This window comes from Melitaea cinxia, chromosome 18 (genome assembly GCF_905220565.1).
Source record: "Melitaea cinxia chromosome 18, ilMelCinx1.1, whole genome shotgun sequence".
Lineage (NCBI taxonomy): Eukaryota > Metazoa > Arthropoda > Insecta > Lepidoptera > Nymphalidae > Melitaea > Melitaea cinxia.
In genome coordinates, this window is record NC_059411.1 from 6249199 (window position 1) to 6261759 (window position 12561).

Genomic DNA, 12561 nt, shown 5'->3' on the forward strand with positions numbered 1-12561 from the left:
AACAAAACAATTTTTTTACACGATTTCAAAGACATATTCTTTCCGAGCACGCAGCTGCCAACCAATAAGCTTTCGTCAATTACATTTGAACGGTTGTAAGTACGATTGATGATGATTTATTGATTAATTTATTCTGTATCATTCCACTGTTAGGTATAGGCCTTTGTCTCCATATTTACAAGGGTCAGAGCTTAATCCAAAACGCAGTTCCACTGCTATTTGGCGGATATATTCCCTACTATGTGTAATGATTGCTTACAGATGTCTATGACAACAACCGGTACAGACAGTTTAACGTGCTCTTCGAGGTATGCCCAAAATGAGTGATAGCCAGAACAGAAAGAAGTATTCGTACAAATGTAAATATCTCCTCTGAGCGGAAATCGAACCCGCAACCGCCGATCGTCTAATGAATTATATATTTGAAATTTAATATTGTTAAATATTGTTTGCCCATTTTTTTAAATTACAGAGTTTTAAGAAATTAATAAATAAAAGATTAAATTTATATTGCGTTTTTTTACAACAGCAGGGGCGCGGGCTGATTAGCCGCACCACGGCGCGGAATATGCTTAAGACGGTCCTGGTGTGTACTTATTTACGCACGTAAGAAGTTGTACTTTATTGGCTTTCATGGCTAACTTCACGTTGCTAACTTCTTCTTCGTTGACTAGCTAACCTCAGGGCGTCGGTTTTTTTCGTGATGGTGTGTGCGCACACCGTAAAAATTTACTCTCATAATTTTTTTCTAACGCACCAAAAGAAGTACCTATAACTTCAAAAATAGAACAGGATGAAACCCATTAGAAGCGAAACTTTAACAAAAGTAAAGAAAAAATAATTTATGGCGATTTGAGGTCGGGAAGTGGGGACGGGTGAAAGATTTTAGGGTTGAATACGGTTTATCACGATTTCTGGCAAAACTACGAGTAGCTATTACTGAAAAAAAGGTAAAATGGAATTTTTGGCTGGGTGGACCGATTTTGATTTATTTTTTTTATAAAAAAGTGGTGCGTGTCATTTAGTCCCATTTAAATTTATTTTGAGACCTAACGAGTACTTTTCGAGTTATGTCTAATAATGCGTATACTAATTGACTATTTTTTTGTCGAACTACGTTATGTTATAACTCATAAATTAATATTATGTTGTTTGTGTTGGGTATACCGACATTATGCTTGTTTATCGAAAATTGATGACTTGTCTTGTAGTCCCATTAAAAATTAATCGAGATCTGATGACTAATTTTTGAACAGTCTTTGATAACGCGTATTTACTTGAGTATCTTTTTGTCTACTTACGTTGTATTCTGATGACTACTTTTTGAACAATCTTTGATAACGCGTATTTACTTGACTATTATTTTGTCTACTTACGTTGTATGACTTGTCGATGTAATTGAAACCGGTTTTTTTCGTTTGCGAGCAAACCCAATTATTGTCTCCGACAAAAAAAAAAATCTTTACGAAACTTGGTGAAAAAAATTTTGTCCTAAACATACTGTATTTTTTTTTATTAAATTTTTATCTTGTTTTGATTAAATATCAAAAAGGCCTCATAATTTTCGATCGACAATTCTCTCGTCAAAATTTTGATACCAACAAGTTACTCGGCCGTATCGAACGGCCTTGTCAAAAATAAGTTGTCTTGCTACAAGTATAACCCATCGCCATTTCTTAAAAATGATCGCGCTTTGCTCTACTTGTCGGTCTATTGTCACTGACAGGTTAATTGCTGCCAATAAACATGATATATTGCTAGTAGAACGACAAGCGCGCTGAGCAATTATTGTTGATATTACATTTCTACATGACGATAATCTCGTACAAGCTAAAAAAGGAAAATTAATAATAATAATAATATTCTTTATTGCACACCATTAAAAGATACAAACAAAAGTAGTATAATTTGAGGAAGATGTACAAAGGCGGTCTTATCGCTAAAAGAGCGATTTCTTCCAGACAACCTTTGGGTATAGGACAGCGCATAGAAAAGCGGTTCGGAAGTGTACAAATAATTGTTATAGAAATTAGAATACATCACAATAGATTATAAAATTATACATACATATATACATAGATACATATGCTTACACACTTACATACATTCACATATACACATATACTCATATATAAATATAAACAATTCATACATATTTATGTGATCCAAAGGTGAAAAGACAATCATAGCGAATTTAGTGAATGATAGTGAGCCGTAAGATACTTTTTGAAGCTAAAGACTGATTGAGCTTGTTGAGAGAAGGAGAGAATTCCAGAGCTTAACAGTTGTTACGGAAAAGGAGTTGGCGTAGAACGAAGAAGTGTGATGTGGAATCTTAAGAAGCAGATTTGAGTCAGATCGAAGAGACCGATCATGGGTGTCGCAGAGAAACGCAAAGCGTTCTTTGAGGTAGTGAGGCGTGTCACGATGGAATAATACACAATATAATAACGAGTCAATATAAATTAAGTCAATATTTAGACTTTACCCATGAGATAACCGGCATGTGGAATGTAGATTAAACAAGAATAGTTCCTATTGTTTTGTCGTTCAATGGTTTATTAGCGAAAAATGTCGATCAACACCTTAAAAAACTCGATTGACTATTGGATCAAGGGATCATTTCAAAAAACAGTGTTGCTTGAAACAGGCCTCATTGTGAGAGGGCTTATCAGCCTGGAACCTTAACTAAAGATAGCCTGGGCCTGCCACCGGAGAAGTGTCTATTTTTTTATATTTTCAAATATTTTTATTTTTCTTTTTTACCCTGCTGCAAAATCCCAAATAAAAACGAGTTCCGGATAGATCTATCTGGATCCAGATAGTCCATAAAAACAGATCTAATTGTATGAAAATTGTATGAAAATTTTGGAATTTCTGTTTCAAACACACAATAGTTTACAATAACTTTCCATACAAATCATCATTTTTTAATCGACTTCCATAGATAAATGAATATTTGTCTGAATGTGCTTTATAGAATACACCCACTAATAACAATCATCCTGTGTGGTACACTATCAGCCTTATAAAAATACTAAAAGAAAAAGAAAAGCATAGAATAGCCAAGAAGAAATTTAATAATAAGTCAGATGAATTTGAATACAACTTGCTAAAAAAAAGAGATGAAGAATTTTGATAAATAAATCGTATTCTGAACTGAATATATTAAAAACGTACAGAATAATGTGGTTAAGAATCTCAAACATTTGTGGTCTTATATAAAAGCTAAACCTAAAAACGAAAGTAACATTCCTAGCTGCATGAAGTTCAGTAATGAAATGGTTTCAGATGGTGAAGGGATAGCCAATCTTTTTGTAGACATTTTTCACCTGTGTATACTGTCCCACAAGCTATTAGTCACTGTCATGCTGGCATGTTGCATCAGCGTTTGATTCGAGATGTTTCACAAGTATATTATTATTAAATATTACAAGGTCTGAAATTGAGAGTCAGCTGAAAAGACTGAACATAGCCAAAAATTACGGAAATGATCGTATACCACCAATTTTCTTTTCAAAAAATGCAGAACGACTTGCTATACCCCTTCAAATTATATTTGATAAATCTTTAAAGGATGGTGTGTTTCCGACCGCTTGGAAGAAAGCCACTGTGATACCGATTCCGAAATCTGGTCCCAAGCAACTGATAAAAAATTATCGACCTATCAGTATACTATCAATGCTAGCAAAAGTATTTGAGAAAATCATCTGATCAGTGGCTACTAACTTGGTATCTTTTGTTGAACAGCTGTTGTCACATATGGGTTCTAGTGAGGAAGTAGATGCTATTTATGGGAATTTAAGTAAGGCGTTTGATAAATTAGACCATAATTTACTTCTTAGCAAATTAAAAAATCAATTTTATATAAATGGCCCGATGTTGCTGTGGTTCAGTTCCTACCTAAAAACCGCAAAATGAGGGTAGTAGTAAATGGGTATAGTTCACATTACTGTATCCCTTCGTCTGGTGTTTCACAAGGATCTATTCTAGGATCTATTTTGTTTGGCTTGTTTTTTGATGACATTAAATACTACATTAAACATGATATATACATTATATGTTGATAATCTAAAAATATTTACACAATGTACACAAGGAATTTGACAAGGAGTTGTTGCAGAGGGGTGTTACTGGTGTTGTTCAATGGTGTAAAATTAACTCTACGACTATGAATATTGACAAGTGTGTACACATAAAATTCTCTAGAAAACGCAATAAATATAATTCTGGATACCGTATTGATAATAAGAAGTCGAAAGGAGTTGAGGAAGTAAGATACTTAGGCGTAATTATAGATTCAGAGTTGCGGTATACTGGTCAGATAAATCATGTTTATTTATTTATTTATGTTATTAAAATAAGTTTCAAGATGTTAGGATTTATAATGCGTAATACCAAAAAGTTTACATCAGTGTTAGCTCTTACGACCCTATATAATGCACTGGTACGCAGTAACATCGAGTACTGTTGCTTTTTATGGTACCCAGTTTATCAAAACAATTTCCAGCGTATTGAAAAGGTGCAAAAAATGTTTTTAAAAAGACTATCTTGTAAAGCTAGAACACAAAATGATCTACTTCTCGATAACTTTAACGACCGGTTACGTTATTTTAACTACCTTCCCTCACGGAAACGCAATCAGGCTCTTGGCGGCATTTTTCTGTATAAGCTGCTTAGTCGTATGATTGACTGTCCTTCTCTCTTGAAACGAATTAATTTAAGTGTACCCAGAATATCGTCCAGGGATAGCTTTTATAGATTGTATAAACCATTTAATGTTATGCGTAATACATCTAAGTATATAAATAACTCACCGCTTAATCTTGTGGCAAAAAATTTAAATGCAGTTTTTCTTAACATAGACATGGGACATCTTCGCAGATTCATTAAGCCAATTTAAGGGAAAAATAATTAGTGTTGATGGACTTTGATATATAATTGTAATAGTTTTGTTTCTTTTTTTCTCTATTATTTATTGTAACAAATGTTATTTTTTTCGGTAAATTACACAAATATGATTAATGTCTGATTACAGTAGCATTCTAACAATGTTGTGCAAACCTTTAATTTAAGTGCATATTGTATAACTTAGTGGTTTTGTTTTAATGTAGAAAGATTTTTTATGTACTTAGTTGGTATGCCTTTATTAAATAAATAAATAAAAAAAATTGAAAACTATGTAAACTATGTATTTGATCATGTCATGATCTTCAGTAAAGTGTTGTGCATGGGCCCACAAAAGTTTCTGAGTTGGTACAACCAAAAGTAATGAAATAAGCGTAACAACGCGCTCAGGGTACATATACAAAAAAACAAGTAAAATTATTAAATATTATTAATTACTCTTCTTCATAATTTACACTAGACTCGTCAGTTGAGTCCTCGGTTATTATATATATTTCTATTTTACTGATTTTTTATTTATATATTTATTTTTTCATTTATAATTTAAAAAAAACTAATAAACGAATAAATAAAAAATATTTTTAACTTAAAAATATTTCATTAAATCGATTGAAAGTTTTTCTTAAATAAAATCGATTATTATTTCAAATTTATGATGATTGTGCTGTGTGGCTACGGCACTAAAGAATTTAGCCACCCCCTCTCTTCCCGTGGGTGTCGTAAGAGGCGACTAAGGGATAACAAGGTTCCACAACCACCTTGGAACTTAAGAAGCCGACCGATGGTGGGATAACCATCCAACTGCTAGCTTTGAAATACACAGGCCGAAGACGAGCAGCAGCGTCTTCGGTGCGACAAAGCCAGTACTGCGGTCACCAACCCGCCTGCCCAGCGTGGTGACTATGTGCAAAACACATGAGTTCACGTTATTTTTGGCGTAAGCTTGTGGAGGCCTATGTCCAGCAGTGGACTGTATAGGCTGTAATGATTATTTCAAATCGAAACAGTAACGTGTGAAGGAGTCACTAATTTCGTATTTTCTTGAACTGTCAAAAAGAAAATAAACGGTTGGACAAGGTATAGTATATATATATATATATATATATATATATATATATATATATATATATATATATATATATATATATATATATATATATATATATATATATATATATATATATATATATATATATATATTTAAATTTCGTGTCACTATGTATGTTAAAAATTATTATCAAATTTTGTAAGCATCTGTAATTTGGTCCAACTTGTGAGATAGGGTAGTTTTTATCTCAATTGAGCTCGGTAGGTGGCGCTGCTATAGATATGTAAGCAATCAAATTTGGGAGCTATTTCCAGGCAGGACAACGTCTGCCGGGTCCGCTCTTATTATACATATATGTATATAAATCAATTGTTGTTCGTTTGTCTCGCTAAAACTTTGAGAATGGCTGTACTGATTTGACTAATTTTGGTCTTTAAATATTCGTTGAAGTTCAGAGAAGGTTTAAATGGTGAGAAACGGTGAAATACTAAAAACGACAATTTAATTTTCCAATACAAAATGTTTCTAGCTGTAAACGTCTGTTGTCTTTTGTCAAAAAAAATTGTTACCGGGTTGTCAAATATTTATAGGTACATTCAAACAATATGATACGAAGTTCACCGGATCGTCTAGTATATGATAAAATTCATCGCTGTATATCGAAGATTGTTCACGAGATGAATGAACTTTTGAACTGAATGAACGGACATTTTTATTATCAGAATAATAAAAATTAAGAAGACACATGAATGTCGTCATGTTTTGTTAATAAACTTTATGCTTCATTTATAAATTTAAAAAATACATAAACACTTCATTATCAATGTTTGCCCCGGTTTTTTTAACGTCTCAGTTACCCACGACCCAATTTCTCAAAAATCTTTGCATGACAAAATACCCTTCTCTGTCCAAGGTTTTGTTTATTAGTTTTTGTTTGTAAAATTCAATGATCCTGGACTTTATATAATCGTCAAGTCCACTATGAAATAATTTTAAATTTCTTTCTTGAGGAGTCTGAGTTTGAACCAAAACAGAGTAACAGATTACTTGCTCGCCATTCTCATTATACATTCGCCACTGCAAGTGGCCGCGCTGGTTCTGAAATGAACAAATTAAATTAATTTAAGAACTCGACAAATAAGTAATGACATTCATTTTATATTTATAATTATACTAGCTTTTGCATGCGACTTCGCTCGCGTAGAAATTTATTATATTTACGTCGAGTTGTAAAGTAGTGACCTAATTTTTATATTACGAGTAATAAGTTGAAACTTCAACTTTCGTATGCTACATTATATAAATTATCAGATTTCTCGTAGAGGTGGCTTTGAATTGGGCTACATAGAAAAGTCGTTATACGAAAAACAGTCTTTCCTTAGTCTACTCAAGTTATTTTTATATAGTTTCGGCGATACGAACTAATCTCCTATTTTACATGTCAGAACTTCTAGAATTTCGGAATACTTATTTATTTAATATGCGATTAAAAGCCTAAAAATAAAATTTCTTGCTTTTAACTTTCGATATACACACAAAAATATAAATATTTAAGACATTTTCAAAATCCATTTTAGCAGGTGTCACCTAACTATGCCATATATTGACGGATAGGCTGAGTTCAGCAGCTTACGCGGTTAAAAGAATGCGGGGACTTACAGATGTTGATACAGTTAAATTGGTTTATTTTAGCTACTTGCCTAGTGTAACATACTATATCATTTCACTATCGGGCAATGCGACTGATAGTAATGTCATTTTCGTTCTGTAGTAAAGGGCTATCCATTATATATATAAAATGGGATGTAATGAAAATGAGTCCATGAACTCTTATAACCTCATAACTCGGTATGAGAATTTGGTCTGTATTTGTCCATGTATTGTGAGATTTTTTCCAGTAATGCTCGAAAAGTGGCCTAAAAGTCAATGTCTAGAATGCGCTTCGTCAAAAACAGTCGTGGACCAGCATTAACATGCCAGATACTATAATCTTTCGAATAAAAAAATCTTTGATTGACATTTTATTTCTTGTGTCATTTTTACAATTGAAAGTTCTATCGGGCTTAAAAAACACGCGATATATAGATAAATGCATTTTTATTATTACTAGCTGTGCCCGCGGCTTCGCCCGCGTTAAAATCAGTGTGTCACAAAGTTTTCCCGGCAAACTTCCAGTGAAACTCTCATCAAAATCGGCTTAGCCGTTCCGTAAATCTTCCTCTTGAAGCTCTCTCTCCATTGGTGAAACCGCATGAAAACCCGTCTAGTAGATTTTGAGGGAATCGATCACATGCATTTTTGGGGACTTTGTTTTATAATACACTAACTGTTGCCCGCGACTACGTCCGCGTGGTTATGAAGATATGTATTGCTATTAATTGGTTGGCGTGTTGGCGTATTGGCGTGTTGGCGTATTGGCGTGTTGGCGTATTGGCACATTGGCGTGTTGGCGTGTTGGCGCATTGGCGTGTTGGCGAATTGGCGTATTGGCGTGTTGGCGTATTGGCGTGTTGGCATGTTGGCGTGTTGGACTGTTGGCGTGTTGGACTGTTGGCGTGTTGGCGTATTGGCGTGTTGGCGTATTGGCGTGTTGGCGTATTGGCGTGTTGGCGTATTGGCACATTGGCGTGTTGGCGTGTTGGCGCATTGGCGTGTTGGCGAATTGGCGTATTGGCGTGTTGGCGTATTGGCGTGTTGGCATGTTGGCGTGTTGGACTGTTGGCGTGTTGGACTGTTGGCGTGTTGGCGTATTGGCACATTGGCGTATTAGCGTGTTGGCGTATTGGCGTGTTGGCGTATTGGCTCATTGGCGTGTTGGCATGTTGGCGCATTGGCGTATTGGTGTGATGGCGTGTTGGTGTGATGGCGTGTTGGCGTATTGGCGTGTTGGCATGTTGGCGTGTTGGACTGTTGGCGTGTTGGCGTTTTGGCGTGTTGGCGTGTTGGCGTTTTGGCGTGTTGGCGTGTTGACCTGTTGGCGTGTTGGTGTGTTGGCGTATTGGCACATTGGCGTGTTGGCGTGTTGGCGCATTGGCGTGTTGGAGTGTTGGTGTATTTGCGTGTTGGCGTGTTGGCGTATTGGCGTGTTGGCGTGTTGGCGTAGTGGCGTGTTGGGGCATTGGCGTATTGGCGTGTTGGCGTGTTGGCGTATTGGCATGTTGGCGTGTTGGCGTATTGGACTGTTGGCGTATTGGCGTGTTGGAGTGTTGGCGTGTTGGCGTATTGGCGTGTTGGCGTATTGGCGTGTTGGCGTATTGGCGTGTTGGCGTATTGGCGTGTTGGCGTATTGGCATATTGGCGTGTTGGCGTGTTGGCGCATTGGCGTGTTGGCGTGTTGGCGCATTGGCGTGTTGTCGTATTGGCGTGTTGGCATGTTGGCGCGTTGGACTGTTGGCGTATTGGCGTGTTGGAGTGTTGGCGTATTGGCGGGTTGGAGTGTTGGCGTATTGGAGTGTTGACGTGTTGGCGTATTGGCGCATTGGCGTGTTGGCGTGTTGGCGTTTTGGCGTGTTGGCGTGTTGGCGTATTGGCGTGTTGGCGTGTTGACGTGTTGGCGTATTGGCACATTGGCGTGTTGGTGTATTGGCGCATTGGCGTATTGGCGTGTTGGCGTATTGGCGTGTTGGACTGTTGGCGTGTTGGCGTGTTGGCGCATTGGCGTATTGGCGTGTTGGCGCATTGGCGTATTGGCATGTTGGCGTGTTGGACTGTTGGCGTATTGGCGTGTTGGAGTGTTGGCGTGTTGGCGTGTTGGAGTGTTGACGTGTTGGCGTATTGGCGCATTGGCGTGTTGGCGTTTTGGCGTGGTGGTGTGTTGGCGTATTGGCATGTTGGCGTATTGGCGTGTTGGCGTATTGGCACATTGGCGTGTTGGCGCATTGGCGTATTGGCATGTTGGCGTATTGGCGTGTTGGCATGTTGGCGTGTTGGACTGTTGGCGTATTGGCGTGTTGGCGTATTGGCACATTGTCGTGTTGGTGTGTTGGCGCATTGGCGTATTGGCGTGTTGATGTGTTGGCGTGTTGGGGTTTTGGCATGTTGGGGTGTTGGGGTGTTGGCGTATTAACCTCAAAAGGGAGTTGATTTCTAAAGATACGTTATTTGGACACTTCCTCACTATCTATAGAGCACACATTTTAAATTACGAGTCTCTTACTTCAAAAACATAGGACTTTCATATAAACTTCCAAACCCCGTATTACCCCTTTCGGGGTCGAGTTTCGTAAAATCCGTTCTTAACGGATGTTTATGTCTTATAAGGAACCAACCTGCCAAATGTCAAATTTGTAGCTGTTATAGTTTCGGAGATTTCGTGATGAGTGATTCAACCTACCATCCTCCGTTTTAACCCCAAAAAGGAGGTGATTTCTAAAGATACATTATTTGAACACCTTCTCACCATCTATAGAGCATGTACATTTTAAATTTCAAGTCTCTTACTTCAAAAACATAGGGCTTTTATACAAACTACCAACCGCCCGTTTTACCACCTTAGGGGTCGAGATTTGTAAAATCCATTCTTAGCGGCTGTTTACGCCCTATAAGGAGCCTATCTGCCAAATTTCAAGTTTGTTGCTGTTATAGTTTCGGAGATTTCGTGATGAGTGAGTCAACCTACCATCCCCCGTTTTAACCCCAAAAGGGAGTTGATTTCTAAATACACATTATTTAGACACCTTCTCACCATCTATAGAGCATACATTTTATATTTCGAGTCTCTTACTTCAAAAACATAGGATTTTCATACAAACTTCCAACCCCCGTTTTACCCCCTTAAGGATGGAGTTTCATAAAATCCGTTCTTAGCGGATGTCTACGCTCTATACCTACATACCTGCCAAATTTCAAGTTTTTAGGTGTTATAGTTTCGGAGATTTCGTGATGAGTGGGTCAACCTATCATCCCCCGTTTTAACCCAAAAAGGGAGTTGATTTCTAAATATACATTATTTGGACACCTTATCACCATCTATAGAGCATACATTTTAAATGTCAAGTCTCTTACTTAAAAAACATAGGACTTTCATACAAACTTCCAACCCCCGTTTTACCCCTTTAGGGGTCGAGTTTCGTAAAATCCGTTCTTAGCGGATGTCTACGCTCTATAAGGAACCTATCTGCCAAATTTCAAGTTTCTAGGTGTTATAGTTTCGGAGATTTCGTGATGAATGACCTTTCGCTTTTATATATATTATAGATTGTTACCTCAGACTTTAATAACCTAAACAAATAAATTATTGATATACTAACTGTACCCGTGCGAATTATTCGCACTAAGTAATTTCATTATTATAAATATCACTTTAAAAATTACAAAAATATATTTATACGAGAGAATCATGTAGACGTCGGGTCAAAATTAAAGCCGTCATATATACATACATATAATTTTAATAATTAATTAATTTACAAAAACAAAAGCAATAATATTTTGTTTTAGTTGTGGATGCCGGCAGAGCAAGAATCTATAAAATGATATATAATTATGAGGAGTAATTGTAAGGTGTTTTCTAAAAAGGGACGCAAACATCTTAACCTTAGCGTATACAATGGAATCCCCGCATTTCTAATTTTAGGCAGACTAAAAACTATATATATATATCTATATATATATATATATATATATATATATCTATAATCTATCTATAATATATATAAACGCAAAAGGTCACTCATCACGAAATCTCCAAAACTATAACACCTACAAACTTAAAATTTGGCAGGTAGGCTCCTTATAGGACGTAGACATCCGCTAAGAACGGATTTTACGAAACTCGACCCCTAAGGGGGTGAAACGGGGGTTGGATGTTTGTATGAAACTCCTATGTTTTTGAAGTAAGAGACTTGAAATTTAAAATGTATGTTCTATAGATGGTGAGAAGGTGTCTAAATAATGTATCTTTAGAAATCAACTCCCTTTTAGGGTTAAAACGGGGGATGGTAGGTTGACTCACTCATCACGAAATCTCCGAAACTATAACACCTAAAAACTTGAAATTTGGCAGGTATGTAGGTATAGAGCGTAGACATCCGCTAAGAACGGATTTTATGAAACTCCATCCTTAAGGGGGTAAAACGGGGGTCGGAAGTTTGTATGAAAGGCCTATGTTTTTAAAGTAAGAGACGAAATTTAAAATGTATGCTCTATAGATGGTGAAAAGGAGTCCAAATAATGCATCGTAATCTATATATATAAAAGAGAAAGGTCACTGACTCACTCATCACGAGAACTCAAAAACCGCTGGATGGTTCATCCATCCAGGATGGACAAAGATGAAATTTAGCAGGGAGGTAGATTATAGTTAGTAAACGTCCGCTAAGAACGGATTTTTTGATATTCCACTGCTAAGGGCGTTTGATTGGGGTTGATAGTTTGTATGAAACATATACAGCAGCTATAATTTCGCCTGCTAGGTTATTTATACTGTAGCCTGAAAATAAAACTAAAACTGTGGTGTATAGAGAGGTTTTATAAAAATAACTAATAAATTATACTAACTTGGACCTTTTAAAAAATTACTCAGCGTGATAAGTATTTCAAGTGACTGAAATAAAAAAATAATTTGCTTAAACATCTTGATAGTAATGCATATCTTCATAACCACG

General features: G+C 36.4%; 1 protein-coding gene across 1 annotated transcript in view; it reads right to left on the reverse strand.

Annotated features, from left to right (window-relative positions):
* Nucleotides 1-6648: 6648 nt before the first annotated feature.
* LOC123662476 overlaps nt 6649-12561 on the reverse strand; it is a 31475-nt gene continuing 25562 nt past the window's right edge. The window contains exon 5 of the mRNA XM_045597318.1: nt 6649-7054. Within this exon, the coding sequence (XP_045453274.1) occupies nt 6806-7054 (249 nt within the window). The 3' untranslated portion in view covers nt 6649-6805. The remainder of the gene's footprint in view (nt 7055-12561) is intronic.